Raw genomic sequence first — 20,589 nt, forward strand, 5'->3', positions numbered from 1 at the left:
TGTTGGGGGATTCGTTAAGCTCATGGCGGTCCAGACGGTCAGGAAAAATGAACAAGTTTGCAGAGGTCAAAAATGTTGACCAGAACCTGTGATATCTGACGCATTCGTGATTCCTTTATGACAGAGCCAAATGGTGGCCCGCGGTTTGGAAACGCCCAGTACCCAGCATTGTGAGAATACAATAGTATATACGAATACAAGTTCTCGAAGCCATCCATCATTTCTTTCGAACAAAAACTAGCACTTGACATACTCCCTCATATCAGAATAGTCAATAGCACGGCTTGGAGCTCTATCACTTGACGCGGCATTGTCATGTCATCGACAGCCTGTTCGCTTTCCCTCTTCGTCTGATGGAAATTTCCTGGATACGATTCAGACTGTCTGCATTGTTTGTTAGATAATTCGAAAGTAAATGGAATATTGAAGGAGAAATATCTTTGGAGGAAGAGCGGCTGTCGGAAACAGCAAAACTATCCTAGCTAGAAAGTGAAATGCACTTAGAGGGTGCTTTTCGACCAAGTTTCGGGCGAATTTCGTGTGTGGATGTATTTCAGGGATTATAAGGTAAGAGGTATTTTCATGTAGCCGAGATAAAAAGATGCCCCTGTATAGTCAGCGAAATGCCTAGCGGGAAAGTTTTATCTGCGCGGTATTACACTTTCGTGAACAAGAAAACTTGCAGAACGACAAAACTAGTTTCAGCTTTTGGAGCTTTATTTTTACTTCCCCCCAGAAAGTTTGTGAGATAAATATAGGAGCAAATCCGGAATCGTTCCGAACAATTCCGAGAATAAAAGGTAAATGCCAGTTTTTTGAGAGCTTAGAAGGAGATTACAGCAACAAAAGAGCAATGGTAAACTAGGGATAAAGCGTCTCAGAACTGGCACCCACTAAAAAAGGTCTTTAAGCGAGACTTTCAATAAATATTTATTACTGTCGATTCCTTTTTTATTCCGATATGACGAATCCTCCGCATTTTCCCAATAGCGAAATTTCGCTTTTATCGGTTGAATTTTATGCGAATTTGTTTCATTACAAATTTAACAACCTGTATTAAATCAAAATATGTCTGACCAGCAGCATGTTTATTTTGCATAATATATCAAATTTTATTAAAATATTTTTAACACTTTAGCATCAAATACGGTTGATTTATATTTCTTGATTATTAAATGCAATGCATGCAAATTTCGAGTTATAAATTTAATTCTGTAATAAAGTTGTCCATGCAAAACGCGTTTTTAAACAATTTTTTGAGAGGCATTGTTCCGGAATGGATGTTTGCTCTGATTTAACCTGGTTGGATTTGGCGCACACGCGAACGTGAAGATGAAAATTGCCTTTTCCATTGCCTAATTAATATATTTCTTTTATTGGACTGGATTATCCCAAAACTGGAAAGTATCTTTTCTATCCTCGTGCTTGCAGTTGCCGCAGGAAGTAATTAATTGCCGTCATAAATCCATATAATACCGGGTTTAAACTACGTGTAATACTTGACCAATCTGAGCGTGAAATTGACAGGGATAAGTTTTAGATTTTAAACGCTTAGGCAGCAGCAGATACAACAAATATGAAGAAAATAATATATTGAGAAAATGGAAATTTGCAAGCAAATCTGCTTTGCTTTCATTCGACCGGTTGCTATCAATTATTTCGGAGAGATAGAGAATTAAATTGAGCATAAATAGTTGCAAAATAAAGCAGATAATTGAAGAAATTAATTCCACAATCGGTTTTGAATTTGTCCATGACTGCAATCAACTGGCGCAGCTTCATATTTTTGGTTCATTGTGCTACCCTGTAACGGGTCAAACTCTTGATGTGATCGATACAATTTTCTGTTGCCGAAGGATTCAATAAAGGTTTTGATTGTTCCATGATTTTGATTGTTCTTTTGATTTTTGATCGTTCTTTTGATTTCGATTTAGCTCCTGCTTTCGCGATGTACCACGTAACACTTCCGTCACTCTTTGATGCATTTAATCTCCTCTGCCCAGATTGAAAGTCCCTCGGACATAGGATTTTAAAAACGATTTTATCCAGTGACATCTCGGTTGATCGGCCCCCAAAATTAAACCATCGTTTGACATTGATTGAGTTTCTCCACAGACCATTGAAACAATGCGATTAATTTTGTTTTGATATCAATCACCAATCGAATTGAAAGACCATCCGTTGTGCCAACGAAAGGATATAAATTTCTGGATATTTATTGCCTTTCCTCCATTGTTTCTACGTAACACCCGAATTAGGGGAGCTTTGATGAAAAAATTTTAATGATCAAAAGGAGGAATTCTTTTGCTCATAGTCGGGAATTTGAAAATTAAAATCGAAGACCGCCGCCTCGATTATTGAAAGTCAAATCAAACCCACTGTATCGCATTGTTTCGTTTGAATAGACCATTAAGCCATTCCGGAATCCGCTCCGTAACTTTTTGCTCTGGAAATTCTAAGCTTTATCGGCTTTGCCGGCTAAATAGCTGTAAATTTGAGGTCAGATTTATCAGCTTGGGATCAATACCTCAAGCCTTTCTTTGGGTCAGAAGCCTTCGCGCTACCGACCTATTGAGACCAACAAGATTTGAATCAATAAAAAATCGATAAAATCCCAAGTAAACGTTCTAAAAGGCAACAATTCATACTTATTAGGCACATTCGCAAGGGGAAGGTATCGAAAGGAAATAAACTCACGAACACGTGTGCCGCCCTATTTTATGATCTTTATTTAGACTTATAGCCCATTCATATTTATGTGCCATCAAACTATTTATGTCAACACGTATTTCGGAAAAGTCCCAAGAAATTCGGACATTTTTATGTCTAAATCTTTATTGCAGGTGCCGTTGGAGGTGATAACGATGACAGCGACGACAAAGAGAAAGAGGAGGAGGCCGAGAGGGAGCGGCTGGAGGCCATCCGCGAGGCCGAGGAAAGGCGTAAGGAGAAACATAGAAAAATGGAGGAGGAGCGCGAGAAGATGAGGCAAGAAATTAGAGATAAGGTAAGTAACGGGACGTACAATTTAAAACTCTTAACCTTCCGTGCCTACATGCACAGTAAAAATTTATTGACTGATTCACGTAACATTTAATGACGACATAAAGGGATCCTTTCGTGACCCCTTTATTTACATAGCCCATTATTAATCACCAGTAATGACAGGGTTGCAAACGAGAGTCAACGTAAATAATTTGTTGATATAGATCTACTTAAATTAAAATTCGAGTGTTGCCGACATTAAACCTTCTATAATATTATAGAACGGTTGTGGCAAGGAATTACGGCATATGTGAGACCCTATAATTTCTCCTTATAATTTCTCCCTATAACTTCTCCCTACAATTTCTCTGCTACTTCTCGCTAAATAGAACGTCAAAGGCCAATTATTTTTCTTGTAATTGGAACGATAAAGGATGTTAATAAGGACATGGGCTAAATGGACAATTAGTGAACTTAGTCCATGTAGTACACTCTTGACGTAATCCCAACAATGCTGCAGGAGGAACTCGACTAAGTGCTTTCATGGAAGCGATTACAGCGTCGCATACCAATAAATTTGACACGTTTTCTAATGGAGACTCTGCAAAAAATTATCCATGAGTGCATAGCAGAGGAAACACTGAGGAAACAGCTCTTCAACAAAGGTCACCGGTATATACAGGAGCCGGCGTCGGGAGGGACGAATTCCTTCCCTCGGGAGACTATAGAACATTCTGCCAGACTGAGCTTACTCACACGGAAAAATAGTACAGAACGCATATTCGTGGAATATATGATTTCAAATATGAATATTCTAAAGGATTATTCATCGCATGTACATAGAACTATCACCTACATACAGTGGACATGCAAGGAATATGAGTTTTTCGCCCGGTCGAACATTCTTGCATGTACTATTTATGTAAATATGTTATATACGTTTAAGGCGGATTGTTAATTTTTTTTTAATCTATTTGGGAATAATGCCTCACACACCAGTAAGGGTTGCTAGAGCGGTAGAATTGCACACTATTCTCAGTTAAAACTAACTAGAAATAATGTTCACGTTTTACTGAGGACTCGGGTGAAAACTCCTGTTAACGTTCCGGTGACAAATCTATTACCATCTCGAGAACCCAGAAAAAAAAGTAGAAAAACGAAAATTAACAGTTAACTAAAACGAATGGAAAGTAAACATCTAAAATGTGTGAAACACTCTGGAAATCCTCTTCTTAATCGTTGAGAAATGTTTTTCTGGCATGGGGCACGCCATCATTCCAAGAAAAGTAGTTTGAGGTAAGTAATTGGTGTTTGACCATGGTGCCTAATTTAGACTGTCTTTTTTTATATATTTTTCTGTCTTGGTGGTTACTCTAAGTGGTATTTGCTATTGCTTACTACATTTGTTTATAATGCTTTTCATGGCGAGGCTGTAAAGTAACACTTTTAATGCCTGGGCAGTTAAATTTGTTTCAACATTGTTTACGCTTTAATTATGCCGCAGATAAGTTTTGAATTTTGAATATTGTTTTTTTTAAGTCTAACCATTGGCCGTAGAAAAAATTAATCATACACCTCTGTTGGATTGTCCATACCACCCTCAGACTATTGAGCACTCCTTCGGCGTCGTGCTGGAAAAGTCGTCGGGCCATATGGCTATCCTCGTTGCACAATATGCTATTTTCCACAACTCTAGTATAACTTCTTAAGGAATGAATTATGACTAATCTGCATCTTTTTAATGGCAAATTTAAGCCAGGTCGAGTTACGTTCTATTCATTAAAATCGGAAACAGAATATCGGTCAAAAATAGCGTTTCTGGACTTAATATATAAACTCAAAATTTGAGGCTTTCCTGGCCTAAGCCCTGTTCTTTGCACCTACAGTTTATGGAATTAGCAGATGTAGGACCATGAAACAGCCCATTCAAGAGAGGATCGATGTATGTAGTATTGTCACCCACATACATTATTCATCTAAAGCACCTCGAGAGAACAAACACAGTTCAAAATTCATACAGATTCCGTTCATTTGTTGTGTACAAGGCTTTCAACTGTGTATATTTCCTCAGAGTGCTCCAAATGTACGCCAAAGGTAACTCAAAAAAACTTACCCCTCTGATCACTTGCTGCTTTGATGAGCAGGTTTTTCTGGAGTAGATTTGGAGCACCTCGAAGAAATAAAGGAAATAAACAGTTGGAAATTGATGTAGGTCCCGTTCTGATAGACCGTTCTCATTAATTAGATGTGTGGAAGGTACGAGTCACATCTTGAACAAGGTAAAACGTTTCTTCTCATGAAAGTAGCAAGCGATTAGGGGTGTGGAAGGTACCTGTGAGTACCTTCTGCATCTCTAACCAGAACGATACCTACATCGATTTTCAGGTGAATTTGTTTCCCGGGGTGCGCTAGATGAGCAACATATTTTGATCAAAATACCATATCACACATAGAATAGCCTCGATGAAGACCGTGAATGGTGATCGAAGAATCGGACTTTTCTTACAGGCGATAAGGTGTTTCATCATCGTGCTCCCGCTAATTAGATCACCTGCCGTGGCCGAAGAATACTAATACTACCATGCCCGGTTTACCCCTAGTATTTCATAATTCAACCTCTGAGTTTACCAATAACCAACACTGGTAAATCCTTGGTTTACCATATTCACACTGGATCTATTTCGGATTTCCAGAGCAATACAAACGTTTATTCAGGCCCCAAAGAGTCCGACTCACGTATGCAAAAATTTTAAAGGACTCCCGCCGACTTGCTTCTTCAATATAAGTTAGGCAAATATATGCCATGACATGGGTCTCTCACGTTAAATTACCCCCGCATACGATCCCGGTATTATTTAACCCTGGTTATATTTATTTTGTAATTAAACTCATTCCAAATATTTGCTTTGTTCCTACGAAAACAAAAGGACTACGGTCGATCCTTTTGGCAAATTTTAAAATTAAATTAAGAGGCACATCAGAAGATGAAGTTTATATTAAATACAATAAATTTAGGTGGTTGCGTAAGCAAGTAAATAGTAGTCTTTGTTAGCTCTGATCTACGTCAGAAGGTTCGGAAAGAGAAAAATTAGTGGACGCCCACATCGATATTCGGCCGACCTAAAACCAATTTGAGGGGAACAATGGATTGCGTGGCTTTGGCTTATTATTATTGAAAACATGACATTGAACAGCAATCATATTCTCCACTAAATCCATTGATAATGGCACCTGCTAGCATGTTCCCGAATTAATAGAAATATGAAAGAGACTGAGTGGGAGCCAACCAAAATAGGACATTAAGCTATTAAACTCTAGATAACAACTCGGTAACTAGTCCTTCTGATTTATTCACAAAAACGTACATTACCTTATATTCAAATCTCGCACGCAGCTATTCGTGTTTGCATGCAAAATTTAAAACCTTATTGACTGATCCAAACCACGGAGTTATTAGAGGGCCTATTCGTGACTAGGGCCCTTAAGCCGGGTTAATCAATGTCTTCAGGGGTTACTGGCTGAGGCTTAAAAATAAGTTTTTCGTTTGTGTTAGGATTACGTAAGTTCAGCAGTCGAGGGCAAGTAGGAAAATGTCAAGATAGTTAATGAGATGTTTCTGATCCACGCAACCTTGGCTGTAAGGAAATTTCCTCATGTATTCTGGCGAAATTCCTAAACTTCATTGACGAATAGCCCTTTATGGCAAAAAGTCCCCAAGGGGTTACTCAAGCAAGGTTTATTTCATTTTTTTGCAATTCTCTTGAGCTTACGCAGTACTAGGTATGGAAGATATTAAATAAACATATGTGTATAGGGGCTTCCATTTGAAAGAAAAAAATTGAATCCTAATGCAGTTCTTCGAGCCATCCAGTATGTTCAATGTAAATACCTTTGGCATTTAAACCGTCTTTCTATCTCCTAAAAGTTTTGTGGCCGTTTCTTAAACTATATAGGGTAGGGACACCCTGTATACTATTAATTAGTCGATCAAGTGCCAATATTTAAATTTGAAGAATTTTCACTTGTTTGTCAATTATAAATCTCTTCCGGGAAGACTGAGCTGTGTGGATATACAGGATGTTTCACAATAATATGTCAGAAATTCAAAGGGCAAATCTGTGGATGATTTTCAGAAAAAAAGTTCGTGTGAACATGAGTCCGTTCTCGCTTCCCAGTCTAAAATAGAGGGTGTTAAAAATAATTTTAAATAAATGATTAACCTTATAAAAAATATGCAATAGAACTTTTTTCGCAGAAATATGGAGCATTCAAAAAGTTATTTTTATTAAAAAAAGAGTGGTGTATCATATTTTTTGTTTAAAATTTTCAGGGTCACATCAATGGAGGTGCCACTAGTGAAATTAAAAACATTTCCTGAAATTAACAACATTCGCCCTCTGAGTTTTTCGCATATTATTATGAACCCCCTATATAATGGAATAATGGATAAATAAACGTAAAAACAATGCGAAATGGCTCCTCTTAGTTGTCCGCCTTACCACTTCAAAATTCCGATAAAACGACTTTTTTTTTTCTCTGTTTTCTGGCGTACTTCCGTTTTACACATTAAAATCTCGAAAATGGAAAGAGCTATGAACTTGATCAGAGAGCAGTGGAAAAGATAGTGCAACCGCATCTTCAACTAAAAATCATCAACAGACAAAATGTTGATTTACACTTCTGTTAAGTTCACTTTAAAATCTTTCATTGAAATTTCGTGAGATTTCTTAGGATAGTTTCAGATCGCTGTAATTTTGCTCAGAACTCTCAATGTTCCTCTACTTCTTTTTGCGTAAAAACTCTTCAATTTTCTATAAAAATGCTAAATTCTCGGCTAATTATACAAACTACACACAATGCGAATATCGTAGATAGGAGTAATTATTCTAGGCGTTATAGCCAGCGGAACTTCATGAATGCGCTAGATAAATATATCTTATCCCCAAAAAAGTTATTATCTTCCAAGTGCATAAATTACCATTAGTTCGCCCTGTTTGGGTAATTAGGGAAATCTTACCCCGATTCGGATTACCCGGCTCGAATAATTTTCCGATTTATCACTTTATCTTGCTCATTATGAATACCGCCTTGAATTATGGATACAATAAGGCTGCTACTATGGAGTAATAATAAAATTGGAATAATTTAGAGCTACTTGGCAACTTAGACGTTTATAAGCGAACTTCCAGCTTCTACATTATAATTTGGGAACGAGCTTGCACTGATTGCTTTGAGCTTTGAACCAAAAATAAATAAAAAAGTGTCTTACATGGAATAACCTAAGGACCCGTTTTCAAGAGGTTCTTAACAAAATTACAAACACTTTCCCGGAGGGTTTCCCACTAAAGCAACTTGGAGGCCATAAATTTTCTTTTTCTGACATGCACAAGTTGCCAGAAGCGATGCAATAAATTCCCGTTACAGTGCTTGGAAGGGTTTTTACGAATATACATTTTTAAGTTATGGAATATTGATAAGAAGACGACGGAAATTCAGTTTCAGCTCCTGAAGTCGAAGTTTAGAAAAATTGCTTCCTGTATTCAAACGTGAAAATTCCACAGTTTTTATTGCCCTTCAATGGCAACAAAATTGCAATACACTTTAAAGTTTATATTCTCCAATTAGAGAAAATGTAGTGGGTGTAAAGAACAACAAAGTTAACAAGTTAAGATAGGAAAATGTAAAATGTTTGGTTCATTACCTCCAAAACGCAATAATGGTGTCGCTGAATTGCAAGTCATTAGGCTCTTTGTCCAAATGGATGATCGATATTTCATTCTAAAGTATTATTAAACCGATTATGCTTTGGTGCAGAATTAGCCGCACTATGCATTAACTACGGTACATTGTACAACAACCTATTTCTGTATTAATTCTATGATATAATAACACCGTTTAAGTCGCGTATTTGAAATGAAAATTAGCAAATTTCGTAATAAGGTCGGACCCATGTTGCCACCATATAAGCTTTATCGCCCGCAATTTCAACGAAGAAGAACGGTGCTAAAATATGTGTTTAATGGAAGACAATCATTTCGACAGTATTAAAAAGTCGTAAAGGAGAACGCCCTTTTCCTGTTTTCTGTAGAAAAACTGCATCCATGTGCATGATTTATATGACACGGGACGTCCCTAAGAAAGGATCCACTTTTCTTGCTTTCTTTTTATTCGCACCATTTGTCTCTCTCATTTAATATGTTGCTCTAGATTACATAATCTATCCTCTCGACATACCTACCGGAAAACTCGCTTCACATATTTAGTTATTCTCCACATTATTGGGAAATTTTTTACGCTCTTTGGGTCGTTTGTCAAGCAAACGTACCCCTTCGATCACGTTCCATTATGCCTATTTAATTGAAAAATATGGGCGATAAAGAAATGGAGGAAAGGAATTTCCAGACAACGAGGAGTTTGCCTGCTCAAAGTTTCCAACTACGGAAATAGTTTTTTCAGCAAAATTCCCTCCAAACTTTGAGAACAGTATGCGCGTACTAAGGTAATTCTAGCGCATAAACTTGAAACTACAACTAATAAATTATTGGCAAAGCTTGCCGCTGGCCCAGGCAAATACAACAAAAGTAACAATAATGGGATAATCCCTTTTTTCCGCATTCCCCATTTCCAGTACGAGGTATGCAGTTTCCCTCCGCAGCCACCAACCCCCAGAGCCGTCCAGTTGGAGGTGTAATGGTTAATTAAGCCTGCACGTTGTTTCACTCTCGCGTTTCGTACATTTAAAAATGTCTGAATAGGCCCTTTTGTTAATTAACCTAAACGTTTAATTAAAAATATATTCCCTGCAGCTTTATCTAATTTATGCCGTATACCCTCTACATGCCGTATTATTACGCAGGGTTTCTTCCCTACCGGTAGTGTTAGATGTTAATTAAGCGTGCATCTCTTTAATACTAGGTCGGGTATTAAAGAGTTGAAAAGTCGTAAATGCTGTGTCGCTGGTGTTTTGTTTAACACCGAGTCGTGGATTTAACGCCCTTGTATACTGCAAATCCATATATCAAAGTCAGATTCGTCGTCGAAAAGGGCTCTGTCACGCGTCGTATTTCGGGCTGTATTTTTTCTGTTATCACTGTTGTTTAGCCGAAATGAAAAAAAAAGAGGACTAGTAATTACAACTGACCTAGTTTGGAGCTAATCACGTTTGCGCTTGACCTATCCTGCTGAGTTATAATTTATCGGCCCACAGTGCATAAATTACTGCTAAACAGGCTTTGTTTCGATAATTAGAGAAATCTGACTGGCTTTGTCCGGGTATGTCTCTATGAAATTTAATTTGGATTTTTGGGAATTAGAGAACGAAATTGTGCGCATATTTAGAATTGCAGCGCAATTCAGAAGATTATTCAATTAACAGCAATTGAAATAATGCGTGTTAGTTGAAGAGAGGAGAACAGAAATGTTACGTCTAAGACCATTTCCATGGGTGACTGTTTATTTGAAGCCTACTTTAATCAAAATACATTGACGACGGATACTATTCCAAATTTTTCAGAATTGTAGCTTAACTCTCGCCTTGAAACCGTTCCTTTATTAGACACCGAGCTTACTTTCCTGTCCGTTTAATTGCGAATCGGATAAATGTCCAGTTCTTAATGGTAGATAGGTAACTGTGTAACCAAATGAAAATTATCTGAAAAGATCACCTCCGCGCAGTCCAGACCTAACATCTTTGGATTTTTACGATACTTTAAAAGATAAAGTGTATTCTAAACCTATCAACTCCAGAAAAGAATTGATAATGAAAGTGCAAGTTTGTCAATCCATGCGAGAAAATTCTCAAGAGATTGCGCATGCTATGAAGTTTACGTGCCGTCGAAATGGTCTATATTCGAGAAGGAAGAGGATATTTTGAACGATTTTGTGATAGTAATATTATAAAGCAATATTATTTATCAATTTATCGTGTTTTTTTAAGTTGTTTTGATTGGTTATTAAAAATGTTACATGGCTTTTTACTCTAAAACACTATATTTTAGAGGTATTTCTCCTGTATTTTCCGTAGTCGTTAACTCAAAACTTAACATACATCCAATAGAAGCATGAGCAACAAACTAGAAGAGCTATTCATAATTTTTAAAACCGCTATTTTAGTACGCGCAATATTAAAGCACAGCATAAGTACAGTTTGATAATAAATTCTACGCTCTTTCACATGGTTTTGTTAAAATTTTGAATGTACATTTCTAATAATGAACCATTTCAATTACACCCTAAAGAAAAAGTCGAAAATCTGCAGGGAGGAATTTTTTGAGAAGTTCAGCCCCTTTATCCGCCTCAAACTTTTTTGCGGTAGGCCACTGACATTCACTAACTAAACTTTCCCACTTCTCGTTCAGTTTTGAAACTTGTTTGTCCCTTATATTTTTTAATCTCTTTTCCTATTTTCCAGTAATTGGTAAAAGTGTCAGAAAAAATTCTCAGTACTTACCATAACAACTCCAAAAACATTGGAATTTAGGTCTCTCGCTAGGGGATCACTAAATATTAAATTATAAATATTTCTGTGCCCACAGTAGTTACGAGTGTTAATTGGAACGAAATGTGGCAAAGTTATTTAAATTTTCTAATAACTATTCGAGAATCATGCTGAAAATAGAACCTCTCTGGGAATACTTATGCAAATTACGGGAAAACAGGAAACAGATATGAAAAAATTCGAGAGGCAAAAAAGCTTCGAAATTGAACGGGGAATTTAAATTTCTGTCTGTTTTCATTAAAATTAGTAAATATCATTGCCGTATCACAAAAAAGTTTAGGGAAGATGAACACAAATAGTCGTAGGAAGAATATGAGAAGATTCCGATTAAATGTATGTTTCATTCCAGCTCTGCGTTTAATTAACTTAATCACCCTAAAAACCGACTTCCAACCTATTAAGTTTCGTTAGTTAGTTTCGTCTCGAGTCAAACAAACGCGGACAAAAATCGACAATGTCAACAATTAACTGCAGAGCTAGAGTTAGGCATAATCTCATAATAAGCCTTAATCTCTTATATTCTTTCTACTACTATTTGAATTCACCTTCATTATTCTTAGCTTTAAATCGGTCCTGTACACTGAGTCTCTCGCGCTTACCGTCGAAGATTTCAACGAGATGCAATAAAAAAAGACACGGCAGATGGCGCTAATAGGACATTTTACTGCAAGCCTAACATACTTGTCGTTGACGCTGCCGATTTCTGCCTGCATTTAATTAACTCGACTGACAAAACGATCTGACGAGGCCTAATAGGATCGAAACGGGGCTTTAACGAAATTAAGTTAATTAAACGCAGAGCTGGAATTAGGCATAAAGTCGTGATATGCCTTAATATTCTCAGACTCGTACAATTGTGAACATAAGTGTTTCGGATGATGTTTAGTTACAGTCAACTTATTTTGCTTTTTTTGTACAAACCCTGGAAAGTCGCACCTCAAAACTAAAATACCCTGTATAGGTTGGTTCTTATCTCTCCTGCTTCTAGTGCTGCCAGCCCTTCAAATCGAAATACATGAATAAATACAAATACACTTGACTTTGAAGAGGAAAGGTTAGTTGAGTCTCAAATTTTTAGAGAACTCTCTTCCTTGGTCTGTTTGTACAGTAAAGAGTATTTCCGCATTAAAATTTCAGACATATTTAGGATTGTAGGGGCCGTAGAATGTCCTACCATCCCTAAATATACCTTAAATTTTAATGTGAAATTGGTGACGTATGAAATGCTTTTCTGTCAAAAATCAAGAGAATTTCATTTAAAGTCATTTAAAATTACGCAAAAAAAAAAGGAGATTTCTCTCAAAACCCATTAAATTTCCATTAAGGTCAGGACAAGTTCCTGAAAGTTATGGAAGTAATTTATATATGTTGATGTAGATTTTGAGTGTTGAAATACGGCAGCAACACTATTTCTACTTGCTCGCAATTTTATTTTAATATTCCCCCGGCCATGCCATTCAGAAATGTATTAAATTCCAAACTTGGCATAAACTAAATAAATGCTAAACAATATACAAGTTGACCTTTACGCTCTACGGAATATGACGGTGTGGCCTTATTGTGTCGTAACATAAATTTGGCTGAAAAGCTCCTAAATTATTCCTCATATATCTCCATATTCATGGACCCAAAGCAAACAAATGCTGGTGTTGAAAATGCTCCCGTTTAGTTGGCTCAGTATACACTCCAGAGTGGCAAAACAATTAAATTGGTCCAGTTGCCGCCCGTCTGCACCCGACAGCTCGGAAACGGTATTTTATATCAAAGTTTACCCCCGGGTTAACAAAGTTCCTTTATATTTCCTTTCAGAGGGATTATCCTACGATTTTGCATTTACAGCACAAACTGGCTTCGCTAATCGCATTTATATAACTGCTTTATAACTTCTGAAATTTTTCGAAATTACGTGATACGCCTGCAATCGACATGAAACCCGAAACAACCCTTTGGGTACGTTAAAACCCATTCGCTACTTCACTTTTGATTCAGCACTTTTGATCTAGACAAAATACCTGAAGGACAAATTGTAACGGGCCACAAGCGTATTGCGACTTTGTGCCTCATTCCGACTCTGTATTTAATTGCTTCGAGCACCGCAAAGACAAATTTCAAACTTTTTAGATGTCTTCAGTTCGGTTCATCTCGAGGCAATTACACGCCCAGCCGGAATTCGGCAATGTCAAGGAGAGGTACGTTGGTCCTGCAGGGAGATATACTTCCAGCGCCATCTGAGTGACGCAATAGGACTTAACGTACAAGGCCGACCTATCTTCAAAAGCAGTGGCGATTAATGCGAGCAGTAGTGGAAGAAATCTGAGATGATCCACGGTCGGTTTCGATCTTACTAGATCGGTCAGTTCGGTTCAAGTAAATACAAAGCTCAAATGAGGCATAAAGTCTCAACAGCCCTCAATCTTCTCAGATTTTTCCTACGACGCATTTGTTTTGATTACAGGTCGGCCTTATGTCTTGCTGCTTATACTCGTGGAGTTGGTCGGGATGCGGTAGATGGCGCTGGTAGAATATTTTCCTGCAAGCCCAACAGACTTGTTGTTATTATTGCCAATCTTTGCCTGCATTTAATCGGCTTGATTGATGAATCGATCTGACGATATCTAATAGGATCGAAACGCAGCGTTAATGTGATTAAGTTAATTAAACGCAGAGCTGCAATGACGCATGAAGTTGTAATATGTCTTAATCCTGACAGATTTACTCTAGGACTATTTGCATTTATCTTCATAGTTAGATTATGTTAAACTCCAATTGTATTGCAATACTGATAAGTTTGCATTTAAAACCTCGACTACATCCATTTGCCTCATTTCCATAATTCGATCATTTTCTTAACTTTAGAACCTATTAAACTTTGCTGCTTAACCGAGATGCTCCCCTAATAGCCGAGTTCAAGAAGTTGTTATATTTTAAAAAGATGTTAATTTCCGCTGCATTAGTCCCCAAATTTCCATTTTGATTAGCTCTAAGTGGTCAAAGCCTGGGAAAAGTTATGTTTTCTGACATTCCAACGTAGTGGGGCAATTTATTATTTATTAAGCTTACGCCGGAGGCGAGGACCTAAAAATAGAGGGTTTAAATTAAATCACGCAACCTGCTCGTAAAACTCGGGGATCGCGCTTTTAAAGGGGACTTTTTATAATGCACATAACGTTAGGTATGCTGTAAAATATAATCGTAAATAGAATAAAACTCAGATTATTCAGCAAATTATTAAATAAGTCAGGTTTTAGGTTTTGAAGATGGTGAGGAGGAGGACACCGCTAGAAGATCTTAATCGGGGTCAAATTGACTCTAGTAGGGAGTCCGTTAATTTATAGCGACTCCCTAACGGAGTCAGGTTGACTCCCTTTGAGGGATTTCGACGAATTAATAAGAGGGAAGAAGAGAAGAAAAGACCGAAGCTTCTGCTACCACGTGACGTTGCAGAGCATTTATTACTGCACGCAAAAATGTATAAATATTTCGAAATTGTTCATTCATAATAAGCTCAATGCTGAGGAACTTCGTTAATCGTGCCGATAGCAATTTAAAAGACCTATTTTTCTAGACCCTTCTAATTATTCTAGTTGAGGTTACTGCATTTTTTCATTTGGCCACATTTCATAAAAACCACATCTAAGTGACTTTGTAACAATGTTCACACGACAAAATCCAGAACAGTTTCATTGGTGTTAACTGTACCGAAAACACAACGGATAAAGGTGGTGAGATGCACCGGACGGATTAGCATCTAAGACCTAAAGATGACGAAGTAAAGATTGGAACATGAATTATATCGACATACGAATTTTATTATTATAATATTGAAATGAAGTCAGTTACAGGAGTTTCAGAGCAAACAAGCGAAAACCCTCCAGGGGCTGAAGTAGAGCTTCAAGGTCGTGAAATTGAAATAGAACGGTGGAATGGATGAATATGGATTTTCACTTCACATAAGTTGATTAGTGTTAAAGAAAACCGGAAAAAACGTAAAGAAAATGATACTTTTTTACCAGTTTTCTCTGCCTGCATACCTAGAAGGCAAGTCATTGTATGGAAGCACAGTGTTTTCAAAGCGCAAGAAAAACCACACAAATTGGGATTCGGACTCCTCAAGGCATATCATCTGTAAAGTACACTCAGTCTGACTGATCCCTCTAAAGATGTGAGACTCTCGTCTTGCTATGTTTACTAACACAAAAAGACAAATACAAAGATTGCATAATTCTGGAAAATTTTGATGAAACATCAATCACTGCATATTGTTAAACTTACTAGGGAGGTATTGGCTAAAATTTCAAATAATTTCATGCATTTTTTTTTTAGTATGGAACTGTGTATATAAAGTTCCGCAGGTACAAGACCCCCACGTATTCTTTAAAATTCTAAACAAACTTTAAGCTTCTGAAAAAGAGAGACTCGTCAGCACTCCTTTGAAAACTTTTAAACAAACATTTTTCAGGGTGAATTTATTATATCTCTGGGCTTGTTTTCGTTCTCTGAGGTGTTAACATACCTGCCCTCTTTAAAATTCCATCTAGTTCCTTGATTTGACCACAACTCCAGTTCGTATAGGAAGCGTTATTCCCAAACAAAATAAAAGAAAAATTGATCAATCCGATTCAAATATTTATAACAATTTGTGAAAAATAATCAAATAAATAAATAAACCCGCAAAATTCAGTATGGCTCTGACCAAAATGGGCGGCAAATTATTGTTTGTTTTGCTTTGTTGCCATGGATACCGGTACGAAGCCGTGGGAAATAAGCCTATTTCCTTATCGTTACACGTACAACCCGTGGGAAATGAAAATATACGGAATTTGAAGGTCTTTCGATACAATGTTTGAGTCGGTAACAATGCAATATCCTGACAGACGCAAAAAAAAATTCACAGTGCACATTCGATGGTAAGTTTAGGCATATTTCTCGCATGTGTAAAACGGTTCGTGTAGAGGAGTTTTCCAGGCGCTTATTAGGGAGTTCCTCTGAAGAGAAACTTGATGAGGTCACAAGTGGAAATTTTGTTATTAAGCAAATCTGGATTACTGAGTTGGCTCTGCTGAAATCACATTTTTAGTTACTAATTTGCTCAAATTAAATATCGAGCGTTCCCCCAACTTTTTGAATTCTATGGAAAATTTAAATCTCGAAGAAAAAAACTCCTCACTAATTTGAAATTTTCCAACATCTCCTAATTCACGAGGCACTCGTCCAGGAGTTCTCTTTCGAGAATCTTGAGAAAAGTTCATGCGGAATGAGATCTAATAGGATCAATACCGCCTTCAGGGCGTAAAGTCGTAATAGGCCTTAATCTCCTCATGAGAACAGTACTTCCTTCTTTCACCTTCGAGCGAACGCTTAAGTAATATTCTTAACAGTTTTGCACAGTTTACCGCTTCGATATTTCCTAAACTGTACAACTTTTATTCAAAGAAACACTTCTTTCTCTCATTTAACACATCGAGGTGCTTGCCCCGGCACATTGCAACTAGGATTTTAAATTAAAACTAAGTTTGATCAGCTAATATAGAAAACATGCCAATTTTGTAACCAATTTGTTGCAGTATAATATAAAGAAAAAGGAGGAGGTGGTAGAACCAGTTCAAGAAGAGCCCAATCCGCTGATGCGAAAGAAGAAAACCCCGGAAGAGCTGGCCCGGGAGGCGGAAGAAGCAGATGAAGATGAACTTACAAGTGAGTGTGTAGGCGCCCTTAGACGAATCCAAAAGCGATGCACCATTCTTTGAATGACTCGATAAGCAACTGCTGCTGCTTGTAGAGCTATTGTATTGGGGGCACCCTAAATTTTAAAAAAATTTGCCTCATTTGGGTGTTTCCATAATTAGTGCCAACGCTTAATCTTTATAAGCTTCATAGCTACACTTAGCCACGAAAACTTCCCAGGAAATACACGAGTTTACCTTGACGAGAAACTGAGTCTTCTCGTATATGCAAATTCATCCCGAAAAGTAATTAACCCACTCCAATTTTATTTAGGGGCCCCTAAAACAGCTTTGCTCTCGATTGCGATTTTAGTTCTGCAATATTTAGTTTACGCTTAAATGATTTAGTTTAATGAGTTAAGTTTGGTCACAAGTTGTGTGTTATTAGTTTGCACTTTCATAATTGGTTTAATTTAGTTTGGCAAACCTAAATATGAAGTTAAATCCGCAATATTATTGTTTCAAGTGTCAACGGCATAGACCAAATAATCAAAATCCATAATATTTCGGTTTTGCCAATTTAGTGAAACGATTTGTTTATCCGAAGGCTTTAAGAAGCTGTGAAGTGTTCAACAATATGCGCGGGTTAAAAACAACTATATAATTCTAAATTTTTAATATACACATGTGTATATTATATACTGTATGGTAGACGATATGAGCCTTATTTACGTACCCCGAGTGAATTTGTAAATTACATATTGTATATCCAACGAACTTATAGACTGGACCCTCGACAATCAATGTTAATGTTAAATCCATTCCTCGACCAAAATTGCCCTATTTACTTGATTATATGGATGTCAAATTAAATTATATTATAAATGTTGTTGATTGTATTTATTGTACTTTAATAAGCCGTTAGATGCGAATAGCTCAATTTTTTCTGAAGTTATAGTCGATTTAACAAAATCTTCGTGTCTTTTTTAAATAAATTTCGATCCTCTGCGAGGTGATTCTTAATTATTATCTTTGACTAGGTTTCTTTCCAGTATAAGACACTTTTCATGTCTAATAATTTAGCTCTATGACAAGTTAGCCAGCTTGTTAGCTAAAGGTACTCAATACAGTAGTATTCTAAATCTCAATTTTTCGTAAAATTTAAACGTACTAGAACCGATATAAATATGAACTTTTGAGTTTCAATATGCTCATTTAGTTCTCATTAATTTTCCTTTTTCGAACTACCCGTCTTGCCAAAATAGACATTTCTTCGCCTGTATTTCTCACATTTTTTGTATTTCCTAGTGATCTTCCGTGAATAAGGAACTAGGAATTAGTAACTAAAATGCACGCGAAAATAATAAAAACGGCACATTTTTCAGTCATTTTCGAAAGCTGGTAGTTCGGAACTACCTTGTCTAATTTTCTTCAAAAAAGATCTTAATCCCATGCAAAGTAAAGAATATGCCGTGCAAAATGGCAACATTTCAACCCACTAGTTATTTCAGAACTGGTTATTTTCGAACTATCGTTGCACTGTAATTTAGTGGCTTTGGTCGATATCTCAGGACTTGTTTGGCGAAGTTTCGCTTTCTCAATAGTTAAAAAATTACCAGGGATATTCAAAAAGTTGCCATTTTTTATTTAATCACGGGAAGGCGCACCTCATCCCAATTTACACCAAATAAAGTGTGTCTGAAAGACCATTTCTTGCAGAATCAGTGGCACAAATTGATTTACATTAAAAAAATCTCTTCAGTATCGTACAAAATCAAAAACAAAAAATTTAATGCACAACTGTTGCATTGATAGTGTTCCTGTGCCTGTCTAAATGTAAAAATAGAGCTCTCGTTGTATCCATCGTTTAGAGGCCTTCAACGATGTCTCAGAACGTGGTTTCTTTACTTTTGCTCTACAAGAAAAATTACGGAGGTGATTTCATAAAGTTGTCATTTTTATGAAACTTCATCGTCATCGCCTCTAGAACAGCGCCTAATGGTATTTTGGAAAATTTAACCGAAACTAAGTGATGGGACCCTGTTGTTCAATGTGTGTAAAGGGAACTCCGCGGCACCAGTCGACCAGATCCGACGAGGGGGGGGCAGACCCTTTCTACGTTGTTGAGGAAAAAAATTGTGCTTGATAATGACGCTGTCACCTCAAAAATGACTGAAAACGTGCCGTTTCGATTATTTTTATAAACAGTTTATTTTAAAATTTACGTTTAGTATTTTTTTATTAAATGATGTTGATTTTTTGTCAAGAGTTTCATTTATTCTCGTTTTTAAAATTTTCTGTGCGTATAATTTTTTACCTTCCAAATCCACTTTCTTACTTAAGGCCGTAATATAATTTTTCCACTACTAGCTTGAAAAGCTAGTTTTTTCTAAAATAAATTTATATAACAGGTTAATAATGACAAGCATGTGGCTCATTATCTCCCTAGTGAACTAATCGACCGCAAAACCGTCACCATCCCCAATGTTGTTTTATTAGCGGTTACCATGGAAATGAATGTCAAACGAAACGTCACCCTTGACGTTAATGGTTCAAGGCGCGTTATCTTTCTATATTTCAGATTTTATTTATACTTTATGTAGATGAGTTATTGTCATTTTATACAATCTAGTTAAATCTAGTAGTGGAAAAATCGTATATACACCACGGGTGTGACATACTTATAAACCTCGAGTCTTAGATCTTGACATAAGGGTCATAAGCACGTTAAGATCATAAACTTGACGTTGGGGTCATAATAACGTACTTCACAGCCTTGATGTATAATATCCTGTTACCACTTTTCATATTACCTTCATTTTATTGTCTTATTTACCATGATATTCACAGTGCTGTACAGATACTAATTGAATGTTGTATATTTCTAGCACCTGCATGTTACGTTTTATGCATTTAGTTATGCTTTTTAGTGCTGTACTGTTGTATGAAATGTTTGCACTTTCTTACCACTTGTGTGTGATTTAGTTATGTTTTCCTAACTAGTGATCCACCATCTTGAACCTTAAAAGTCGACAAAAGCGTGGCAAACTCGCACTTTTAGGTTTAAGCTGTCGCAAACCATAAGAAATCCAGTAATCATTAGTAAATTGATCGGAGACAGAGGCTTGATCAAGCACATTGCCCAGATCCAGTGATTTCGATCGGTCTTAATAAGTTCAGGGTTAATTCAGGTAATCTAGACTTGCTGAGGTCAATTCGAGTTACAGCAGATCTGAAGTAACGACGAACTACCTTTGAGCCTCAAAATTTTACTCAATGCGTGCTCCAAAATAGGAAGCCCAAAGGCCAAACCGAAAGCCAAAAATGAGTGCGAGGCATTTTAGAACGGCCAAGAGTTGCCATTTTAAGGGTTCTTAAGGACGGTTTTAATCTTGAATTTTAATCTTCTTAGTATCAAGTCCAGGCTTTCAAGTTAAAATGATC

At 36.8% G+C, this 20,589-nt stretch overlaps 2 protein-coding genes across 5 annotated transcripts in view; one reads left to right on the top strand and one right to left on the bottom strand.

Annotated features, from left to right (window-relative positions):
• cpx (complexin) overlaps window positions 1-20,589 on the top strand; it is a 146,729-nt gene that overhangs the window by 117,191 nt on the left and 8,949 nt on the right. For all 4 annotated transcript variants that reach the window (XM_066397197.1, XM_066397196.1, XM_066397198.1 and 1 more), the window contains 2 exons: window positions 2,844-3,007; window positions 17,047-17,176. In XM_066397197.1, coding sequence (XP_066253294.1) covers window positions 2,844-3,007; window positions 17,047-17,176 — 294 coding nt within the window. The remainder of the gene's footprint in view (window positions 1-2,843; window positions 3,008-17,046; window positions 17,177-20,589) is intronic.
• Hr96 (Nuclear hormone receptor HR96) overlaps window positions 1-20,589 on the bottom strand; it is a 131,012-nt gene that overhangs the window by 88,102 nt on the left and 22,321 nt on the right. The window lies entirely within an intron of this gene.

Source organism: Euwallacea similis, chromosome 14, assembly GCF_039881205.1.
Source record: "Euwallacea similis isolate ESF13 chromosome 14, ESF131.1, whole genome shotgun sequence".
NCBI classification, from domain to species: Eukaryota; Metazoa; Arthropoda; class Insecta; order Coleoptera; family Curculionidae; genus Euwallacea; species Euwallacea similis.